At 27.2% G+C, this 12,040-nt stretch overlaps 1 protein-coding gene across 1 annotated transcript; it reads left to right on the top strand.

Annotated features, from left to right (window-relative positions):
* Window positions 1-10,571: 10,571 nt before the first annotated feature.
* LOC100779524 (ethylene-response factor C3) lies at window positions 10,572-11,521 on the top strand. The gene has a single exon (XM_003520552.4). The coding sequence runs from the start codon at window positions 10,691-10,693 to the stop codon at window positions 11,417-11,419; it is 729 nt and encodes a 242-aa protein (XP_003520600.1). The 5' UTR covers window positions 10,572-10,690; the 3' UTR covers window positions 11,420-11,521.
* Window positions 11,522-12,040: the final 519 nt, after the last annotated feature.

Genomic DNA, 12,040 nt, shown 5'->3' on the forward strand with positions numbered 1-12,040 from the left:
CTAATCATGTCACCTGTAAACAAATAAGATAGATAGATTCATGCATGACGAATGCGCGATGCACGTACGCGAGGCCCTCGAACTTCATTGTCCTGTTATGCCACCTCACGTCATGATGATGTGATTGGATCATGGCTGAAATTCAGGCCCAATACAGGGTTTTGGGCCCACGGCCCAATTCAACTCTTCATACACATATCCAACGACCTACCTATATATTGACCCATCCAAACCCGAATGTATATATATAGTCTAGCAGTACTCCCATAACATGCATAAGTGCACCCACCCCCCCCCCCCCCCCCCCCCCCCCCCCCCCCCCCCTCACAACGAATAGTGGTGAGACATCACACCTTTAACCTTTATACATAAGAAGGAAACTAGAATTGTTACAGACAAGATTGAACTGTAGGTATGAGGTTGGAACTAAAATAATTGACTGATTAAAAATTCAAGGAACTCGAACGTAGTTTAATTTCTTTTCTTTCAAAAAGACTGAAATGACCAGATTTTTTTGACAGAAGAAATGACCAAATTATGATCTTCAAAATATCAAAATGCTAATTTATATATTCTAAACTAATGTGTCCTTTATTTTGTTTTTCTTTTTTTTTTTCACTCCTTCAATGAAAGCATGTTTTAAAATGAATAATCAGTTCATCACTTACTTTTTCAAAAAATTTCGCTAAAAACTCTGATACTATGTAATTATTTTTGAAAATAAGTTAGATTATACATACTTATAATGAAACGAAAATGTCTCACCTTTTCAATTTTATCCCAGGTTCTATTCTATTTTTGTAATAGACAAATTATTTTATACAATAATATTACAATTTTGTTACCATAATTAAATAGATAAAAGAAAAGAAAGAAAAATGAAAAGATGAATATGATAGAAAAAACAAACATTTATATATTAAATGAAACTAATAATATGTTTGACAAATAATTATTTACAAATATATATTTAGTTTCTGTTAAAATAATAAGTTTTATTTTTTCATAAAAAATGATTTTTATTTTAAAAAAAATTATCTATTCTTAGGTTAATATCTACTCTAAAATAGCATGTAATATTATATATTTTGATGCGTGTCATGTTAGTAAAATATTTTATTTAAAATTTTTAAAATTAATAAGAACAAAAAAAATTAAAAATAATATTAGAATTATAAGTAAAATTGGTCACATTTGCAAACATATAAAAAAAAATCCCCTATGTCTTATGTACTATGTACGTCATACAAGTTTTCCAAATTTGAGGGTACATTAACTACACCTGTCGGCTCATCAGTGCATCATCAATGATCGTCAGTCACGCTCAGCTTTCGGCTTAACCCACTTGCCATTATCATGGCCGCCACTTAATTACATCATTTAGGAAATAATCTTCAGCTAACAACACAAATACACAATGCCATTCATGGTAACAAAAAACACACAACGCCATTCAAACCTAGTAATTAATTTGCTTCCTCATTCATGCTTACAAACTTGATCACTATTCATCTATGAGTATTTTTTTTTTTTTAATCTCTAAAACTAAAAAAAATTACTAGACACATGCTAAAAGAAAAATATTCCAAATTATAAATAATATATAATTTAATTTAAAACAATCTTTTGTAAATATAAATAGCACGGCTAAGTCACTTTTTAAAATATATTTTATATTTTCTTGATTCTTACTATTCAATAACATTAATTTAAATTCTCAAAATTTTTGTTTTGTCAAAATTATAGAAAATTCATTTGGAAAAATAAAAGTGCTCCAAATGCAATTTTCCATTCAGGGATTAAAAATTATTCATGTGTTTTTCACTAATGCCTAATTTTTGAGCATTTGAATTCCAGCTGCTCCAATTTCCAAACAGGAATTGCAGAGGATTCGCATTTCCTGACAAAGACACTTTCTCATGCAGAAGCTTCCAAAACTGAGGGATTCACATGCGCCATCAGCCCATCAACAATTCAGCATTTTCAAGAGGACATATTTACCCTTTTCTTTGATCAAACTCCATGTAAGTGTTTGATGGGTTTATTTGGATGTATTTATTACAATAAATGTTTATGAAGTAATTAATGAACTAATCCTGTTTTAAAACAGATAGATTTATTAGAATAATTTTAGAAACTCAAATTACTTTAACCTTATCTTTGTTAGCTGGATATCGAATTATGAAAATAAGTTGTTAAAACTAAAATGAGAGAAACACTTTTAACATACTCTTTATTATTTGTTAAAAAATATTATTGTTTCAATTTTATTAAAAATTACAAATTATCGTGAGCACGTCTCACTTCTTATTTGATTACTCTTTTTCTTATTTTATTATTTTTAATAAATATTAATCAATAATAATGAAGTATTATGTGTTAGAAAATATGATGCTAACCCTCTTCGTAAATAAAGGAAGCAGCAAATAAATTGTTTATTTATTAATTTTCACAATAAAAAATCAAACGAACAATTATTTCATTTGTTTTTAGTTTTTTATAATGGCAACAACGAAGATTAAAAATCTAAATCTTAAAGTATCTATCTATTTTTCACTATTAGGTAAACTCTAATGAGTTAAATTAGTTAATTTCAATGTTAGTATTAGCGATGTTTCAAAGCCTTGGACTTTTTTTTAAAAAATGGACCAAATATAAATTTTGCCGATGTTGTTCAGTTCTAATTTGAATAAGGTGAATTCTGTTAGTTTTATTAAAACTAAGAGCCTGTTTAGTTGAGTATTTCTAAATTTAATTTCAGATTAATTTGATTTTATAAATTTAAATTTGACTTGAGATCAATTGAAAATAAAAACAATATATATTTAAACATATTTTTCTATGTCTATCCAAATATATGCTTGTTGGTTGTTATTTCGGCTTTATTTGGGGTGTAAACATAATTATTAAATTCATATCAGACCGGTTGGATTGACCTGTTAATCTATAAGTTGGGCATCAAATCAGTTCAAGACACCTATTTGATTGATTTCGTATATGATCTGGTGTAAACTAATCCAACTCAATGTAACATGATTTCAAATCGATGACTCAATGACCCATTTGACTTAGCGGGTCATGCATTTTTTTTTACGGTTGAGCAACATCATTCATATTAGAAAAATAGATTTATATCTTACACTTGGGTCATTTATAGACTTATTTATATTTTTTTCGAAATATAACCACATCTTTAAATTTGAAATGATAAAGTTGTTACCATTTTAAAGTTTTTCTTGACTAATTTATGTGTGTATTCGGTTATGTTTGTCATTGTACAACAATAATATATATTTTAAATTCTAACTTAAGGTTGTTTATGTATACTGAATTCTAAAAAAATATGTTATATGCTCAAAATTTTAAACATGTTCATAATTATGCTTCTAAATATATTGAATTTTATTAAACTTTAAATTTTAAGTTTACAAACTTACATGTTATTAATTTTTTTTAATATAAACTGGATCATGCGGGTTAACTGACGACTCACTGGATCGATTCGTGACCTAGTAGCCCAATCAAGTTGATGATTGGTTTGAATATGATAACATTGGGTGTAAGTAAGTTGGGCTAAGCTAAACACTTAAAATTTAAACTTGGTTTGTAAAATAAATGAATTGCTTAAACTTGACTCATTTAATCATTTGAATGAGCTTAACTAAAAGTTTGAGTTTGACTGGTTAAAAAATAAATAAAACATGAGATTGACTTGTCTAGTTTATTTATAACTTATATATTTTTGCTTTTATAAAAAAATGTTTTTTAAATTAATTTTAAATTTCTTTAACATATATAGATTTTAATAAACATGTTAATACTAGAGTGACAATCTTGTTTGAACCAGATAAAATTATTATGAGTGACAAAACTCTCCCGTTAAGTATTTAATATAATTATATATCCAAGATTCAAATTGATTAAAACATCTATTTAAATTAAAACAAGTCTGCTTTAGTTGATACGCACTTAAGTGATTTTAAAAATTTTGCATTGATAATTTATAAATGACTGAAACTTTAAGAAATTAACAACAACTTTTTAATATATGTCATGTGCTTTTAAAATTAATTTTGATAAATATTTTAAATGTCTTTGTAATAATTTATTAATGATGGATACAGAAAACGTTAATTGAAAATAAATACATATTTTTTTTGTTGCTACAATACATAGTTTAACATAGATTTTATAACTAAATATAAATTGAATACAAATGTTAATTATATTTAATTATTTAAGGTTTTTTATCAATATAATTTTCCTTATTTTTTTTATATACAACCATAAGTATCTTTTATCAAGGCATTTTTATTTGAGCAACACTATTATAGAATGCAAAGATCTCTCTTTAAAGTATTTATTGTAGCTTCATGCCTGCATACCTATACTCAAAATTGAAATTACTTTAGAACAATGTGTACCAAATATTAATCCACACACGTTAGTAGTTTATCCAATATTAAAATAAACGAAACCTAATTTGTGTCATTCAAACACAATATTCTAATGTATTCTAGCTCCAAGTATATATGGTATTCAACAATGGCTTCTAGGTTATTCCTCTTGACTTTGAATTTTGAAAAGAAGTCCAGGCGATCTGATAGACCAACTGATTTTTGTCTTGAACCAAATACAAATAACGAAGATGTTAAATCAGTGCTGATCATGAAAAGAAAGTGTCAAATATATGTTTCTATTTGGGACAGGTAACAGAGATACATGTATCTTCTTATGTCGTAAAAAAGCACGAGGCGTCCAGGCCTAAGCCTATAAATAATTGCATATATTTAATTTAAGTAGCTTAGCTTGTAGTACTAACTTTATTACAAGTTGATAGTAGTTAATGCCCACCCATAAAAGTTTCAATCTTTCTTTCAAAGCTTTATTGTCTTCATTCTCTTTATCATATTTAATCATCATAACGGTATCCCACCAACGATGTATGAAATTGAACTTATCAGATGCTACTAATAATTATAACAAGACTTTTTAACGATTTATCAAGACAAAACTTATGATACTATATAAAAGACTTTTAGTATATGCTATTAAATAATAATAAATTATATTATATTATAAAAAATATGTTCTTTTCTTTTTCATTTTATTTTTGAAAGTAAGTATATATTATCCCTTAATGTAAATTACTAAAAACTGTTTTTTAACGTGTGAAGATGAGATTTAATTTTTTTTTAAAATAATATTTTCTCTTACTTAATTTAAATTACACAATTAATAAAATAGAAATTATAATAAATACGTTTTTAAAATAACTATTTTAAAAATTTATTTAACATAATAATTTTTAATTGGATAATACAATAAAATTTTAAGCTGTTAGTATATAGACTATTTTTTCTTCTAAGTAATTGAATACTTAATATTTTCTCTTCACTGCTTGTTTACATTTTGTCACTATATACATCGTTACGAACTGTTAGCAGATATATGCGTGTGTACACGCATAAATGAGAGAGAGATATTTGAAGTTTTAATTCTAAGAAGATATATTTTTAGGATTGAATCTTGGTTACTTGCAGTTGCAGACTTGTAGCGTCGATTTATTTACTGTGGGTCTGATCGATACTATTTTTTCACTTTAGAATTGACAATACACTGAGGCAATTAGCCTCGGTCAGTCGACATTACATTACACTAAAATAAAATGATTTTTGTAAAAAAAAATTGTTTTGTTAAGATAATTAATATTTTTATGATTTTTACTGTTAGCATTTTTTCTTGTATTGTATATTTTGGGATTTTCCATGAACATGATTCAAATTATGATATAAGATTGTTTTTATCTATTAATACTTTCTTCTTTTAAAAAATATGAACTTGCAAATTAAACCTATAACTGCATACAATGAAATCATTTATTTCCTATGTAATCTACTTTAAACTAATATTTTAATAAAAACGTATATTCGAATTTACAAAACTTATGTTAATTAAATTTCAAATGCTAGTTTGGAAGTCACTTATTTGTTTTAGGGTTAACTACTAGGTTTTTAATTCCCATTTTTTTAAATTTAATTTTTAGTACCTAAATTTGTGTTTGACTGGTCAAGATTTTTTCATTTTTTAATTAATTTTTTTGTCTCTAAATTTTTGTTTGACTAATCAATGTTTTTTAACTTTTTTTTCATTAAAATTTTTAGTATCAAAACTTTTAAAAAGTTCAATTTTAGTGGAATCTCATTAAATAAATAAAAATAATAATTTTAAACTTTTGTTTAGAGACTAAAAGTTAATAATTTTAAAAATTTAGAAATCTTGATCAACCAATCAAAAGTTTAAGGACTAAAAACTTTAATAAAAAAAAAGTTGAGAGACCTTAATTAATCAAACAAAAGTTTAGGAATTAAAAATTAAATTTTTAAAAAGTTTAGGGGCTAAAACTTTAGTTAGTCCTTTATTTTATATTAAAAATAAAAAATATAGTTGTGTTGGTTTTTTTTATTGAAAAAAATATATATACATTGACAGTATAAAATAACTCTACATTGTCATCTAATCAATTACTTGTTTATGATTATTTTGTTGATTTTTAAATAATTATCTTAAAAGTTATATTAACAATAATTTTTTATTAAATAATAATATAAAAATATTTTATATTATTAGTATACGATCATTAAACTCTTTTATTTATGGTTAGAATTTGATTCTTTTTCTTGGATTTTGATAATTATACATTTCATGTTCATAATTTTAAAATCATTTATGCATTTTTCTGAATAATTAATGCCTTTTCACTTAAAGCAAATAATAAGGTAGTTATGTGATAATAGTTCAAAACATATGAACTATATAAACTATAAACTTTAAACCATAAAAAACAATTTAATGAGACAATAAATGAAAAACAAATTAAATATATATTAAAGATAACAATAAGTTAACCATATTAATAATAAGCTATAAGTTATAACGTTTTTCTGAAAAAAGTCTAAAAAGTATTATAAGTGAGGGATATAATTTCATTTACTAAACACATTTATTTTAATAAATAACTTACAAACTCATTAAATAAACTAAAATTGAGTTAAAATAACTTGCCAAATACACTAAATTCAAAATCTCATAATAAAAAAGCCTGATTTCTCCGAGAGCATATTCATTAATTGTTGAGTGATAAGTACAATATATAGTTACTGGATTTATTTTCGCGGATAAATACGTTGCTACTTGCTATTTTTCTAGAAGAAGAACAAACAAAATTCAACAATGATTTACAGAACAAGATCGAATACAGTGTAAGTTACATGGTCTTGAATTATTTATTTGCAAAGGAGAAGACACGCTGGCGGCTGATGTAACACTAGTTCATATTCTACAACCTTAGAAGGCTAGGGTCTATAAGTTGGACAAAGATAGGTTATTGGAATGGAAAAATACAGTGTATTCAACCTCTTTTTCACTCCTGGCCGGTGGCCTACGATAATCTTTTTTTTATTTCCCAACTTTTCTGAGAAATTAGCAAACATATTAAATACAACATGAGATATATTATGCCTATATATATGTATATTTCCGTGTGCAATTTTTTCTAAAATTTAATTAAAGTAATTAAATAATATATATACACACGTTTTTTTTAAAAAACGTATAACAAAAAAATATTTTAAATACTCCACTTAATTTTATCCTTGAGTATACAAGTAATCATCGTAAGCTTTTCAAATATACGTAGAAATAGTGTATGTGTATGTGCATGCGTAGAAAACTATATGGGCCATTTTAATTATGATACGACTAATTCAGATAATGAAATTATGCGTGATAATAAGTTATAAAATTCATGGAAAGTTTATACATGTTTAAGATCTGATGCATGTAATGAAAAAAACGGCATATAAAGATGTTTTTAAAAACCTATTTAATAAAATAAGTCATATTTTAAGCATTTGAAACAAAAATTATCTGATTACACACACACAAAATATTTTAAAACTTATATTATAAACTAATTTGATTAATTTGAAAAGGTTAATTAGTCCTTAATGCATCAATAAGTTTTTAGAAGATCATATATATAAAATTCTTAAAAAAGATAAGTCAAATTTAAATAAAAACCCGATGCTATATACATAACATGTCATATAACTAAATCCATATAAAGTTTACTTGGCCTGACCTAAACTTTTGTCTGTTTGAAATGATCGAGGTTTTCATAATATAATTATTAATATCCGGGTTTGTCTTGCTCTATCTATGTTCAGCATAGCAACGACGACAACAATGAATCTACCCTAAAAAAAAAAAACAAAACGACAAAGTTGAAAGTGATTTTCAGAAAATGATAAAAAAAACATTAATTGTAGTGTATAACTATAAGTACAAGACATTATCAAATTTTCATTATGAAAAAAAAAAAGCAAGGAATCAGACTTTGCTGTCCATCGAACACTGAACCGTATCTATCAGTTGTAGCGGATGACTACGGCTAAGGATTCTTTATTTTACACGAAGAATTAATTGTTTGCATATTCGTATATTTTCACTAGAAAATAATTTAAATTAATTGAGTTATATTTAATAATTCAAAATTATTTTTTAGTCAATTTAAACATAAACGGAGGCAAAGCTGAGAAATGAAAATGTTGGGTGTTGTATACGACGACGCAAGACAGATAAATGTTAGGAGCGCGACACGCTGACGCTGACACAATTCCTTTGCTAAACTGTTATGCGTGTGCGTATGGGATTGCGTTTGGTATGAACAAATAATTAATCATCAATTGAACATATTCATTATTCATTAGTAACACTATCAGTATTTTTTTTTATAGGATGATATTAGTTAGGAGCATTTATTAATTTTTTATGATTAAATTTTGTTAGAAATTTGATTAATTATTTTTAATGGAATTTTTTCTTTCAATTATTTTTTTTTCATCTACAAAACTTAAATTCAAAATTTTATTAAAAAAATTGAGATCAACATCATTTAAACCAACAACTTATTGGTAATAGTATAAGTATTCTAATATATATATATATATATATATATATATATATATTTGTCAAATGTTCTTAACAAAAAAAACACTTAAATCAGCAATGCAAATCAGCAAAAAATATAAGTATTCTTAAAATATTGTTGACAAATAAAATATAAAATATAAAGAAAATTATTGGAAAATATCCAAGTCCCACATCGACGGCCTCAATCCTTATGTTGGAAATAATTCAAGTCCCATTTCGATTAACAATACAACCATATTAGACTTTATAAGTGAGGGACAACCCTCACCCCTTGAGCTAGCTTTTGGAGTTGAGTTAAATCCAAATTCGCCTTCTAAGATGATAGCCCTCGCTTGTGATGACAAACACCCACCATTTGTTGTTCACGCATCAAGTTCAATAAGTGTTTGGCGTGAGGGGGGGTGTTGGAAATAATTCAAGTCCCACACCATATTAGACTTTATAAGTGAGGGGCAACCCTCACCCTTGAGTTAGATTTTGGGGTTGAGTTAGGCTCAAACTCACCTTCTAAGACCTTGAAATGCAGCTTATATATCTGTTGAGTCTGGTTGTTCACACATCAAGTCCAATAAATACTTTGGACAACTTCACTTAATGTCAACTGATTTTAAGATGAAATCTAACATAAATATTTACTATATATTAACAATGCAAGTTTTTGGATGTAATTAAAAATATTTGATACTTTTAATCAACCTCTCTTATATACTCAACAAAAAGTCCGTAACAATATTTGCTAAGTAACCTTTTATAAAAGTTAATAATCATATATTTTAGTATGCATATGTTTCTCTAACTTTAATTTGAAATTAAGTATAACTTTATGTAAGATTTGTATGTATAGCATATTTTTTTTTAAAAAAAATAAACATCATTTCAAATGTTTTATAAAATGTAAGAAATCCATTAAATACTTTTAAGTTTAAGAAAATAGAATTATATTTGACTAAATGATAATTTTACTTGCTTTAGCAAAAACTTTAAGAGGCAAAAAATTAATCATGCCCTCAATAAGTAATATTATCTCGAATAGATGATATTTTTAGATTATACTAAACATAGATTTATTTCAAATATGAATATTTTTTGTTGTGTAAAAAAATTAATTCATATTTGAAATAGGCCAACTCCCATAACTTTTTTTCAAACAAAATTATAAAGACAAGTACTATAATAATGTGACCCAAATCTATTCGCTCCCATTCCAAATGGCCATTGGCCAACTCAGTCCCACCTTGTTTTCCATTGGAGGAGTTGCCCACGTGACTTGATTGTTTGTTTGACTCACGTGCCTAAATTAATTTATATGCATATCCTTTTTTATGTGCCGAAAAGGATTTACGGCTCCAATTTAGGCACTACCTCTTTTCTTTAATGCAAGCAAATGATGATAATTATAATTATTCAAAGACATCTATCCATCTATCCATCCTCTTTGCCCAACAATATAAACTTCACTGTTTCACCATAACTAACTTATTAATATTTTAATTCAAATGATTTATCCATCCACAAATTTCAAGTCTTTTTCTTTCCTCCTCCTTTTCTACGGGTATATAAAGGAGGCAAGTGCAACCCCTTTAGATATATGTTCACTCAAACTTAAAAAACGCACACACAATTTAGTGACACTTAACTAGCTACCACTACAAAACTTCAAACATCAAAATTGTTGTGTGCACTCCCATTCCAAGAGATGGATTTAGATTTTGATTCCACTTTTTTCCTAAACCAAAACCTTAGTTTCTTCCCAGAAAACTCCTCTATTTTTGGAGACACTTTTTCTTGGGACTACAACTTTGTTTTGGATGATATCTTCAACAACTTGAGCGACAATTCGTCACAATCACAAACCAAGGAAACATCCTCAGCGTCCAATGTTTCCAGTTGTATTGGTAGCGTTGAGTTACAAGAAGTCTCATCTAACACCACTTACAAGGAAGTGAAAAAAGTACGACCACCACCACCATCACCACCACTACCTTCACAACAAGTTGCCAAGGAGCCCAGGATGTACAGAGGAGTGAGGAAGAGGCCGTGGGGGAAATTCGCGGCCGAGATAAGAGATTCCACTCGAAACGGCGTTCGAGTGTGGATCGGAACCTTTGACACGGCCGAAGCCGCGGCTTTGGCTTATGATCAAGCCGCGTTTTCTACAAGAGGGTCTCTTGCGGTGCTGAATTTCCCAGAGGAAGTGGTGAGGGAGTCCCTTAAAGACATGCCAAGTAAGCCATGGGAAGAAGGTTCCTCCCCTGTTTTGGCTCTTAAGAGAAAACACACTATGAGAACAAAGTCCAATTCTAAGAAGAAGACCAAGGTTGATCAGAGGGAACAATTAGACTTCAGCAGAACTTCGCAAAATGTGCTTGTGTTCGAGGATTTGGGTGCTGAGTACCTAGAACAGCTTTTGACTTTGACTTCTTAATCAGCCTCTCTGTTTTCCAGTTCTCTGTTTTTCGAATTGTTCGTAAACAATTTTTTACTTTGTAATTCTTTCATCACTAGGATCAAACGTTATATTCTGTTCCTACTTCTTCCTTCTTTTTTTACTTTGTTTCACCTTCGTTCCACGATGAAAAGCTAAATTTATTTAGTAGTGTATATATTGAAAAAATGCTTCTTATAATCTTTTTAGATATCACTTTTGATTGAGTGTGGTGCATGAAATTTATAAACTTTAGATATTTATTTAACTTTAATTTAAACAGATAAAATAAAAATTAGATAGTAATCATTTTCTCATTTAGTTTCTTTAGAAATAAAACTTTGTAAGAATAATATTACTCAACTTTTTTTTTCCATAAGTGACGTAAGATGATGTACAGGCATATTTTATTTTCCCAACGAAATATCGTAATATTCTTATGTTGGTTGATAATAACTTTGTTGCTTACGAATGTATGAATTTAGTTAAGGAGATCTGTACTACCGGTTTATCAATCATATATTCTCTGTCTCTGAATAAATATATATTCTTTGACTATTAATAATTAAAACGCAATTAAGCAGTGTAAAAATAACGTACAAAGTTTAATATAGAGCAGTT

This window comes from Glycine max, chromosome 3 (genome assembly GCF_000004515.6).
Source record: "Glycine max cultivar Williams 82 chromosome 3, Glycine_max_v4.0, whole genome shotgun sequence".
Lineage (NCBI taxonomy): Eukaryota > Viridiplantae > Streptophyta > Magnoliopsida > Fabales > Fabaceae > Glycine > Glycine max.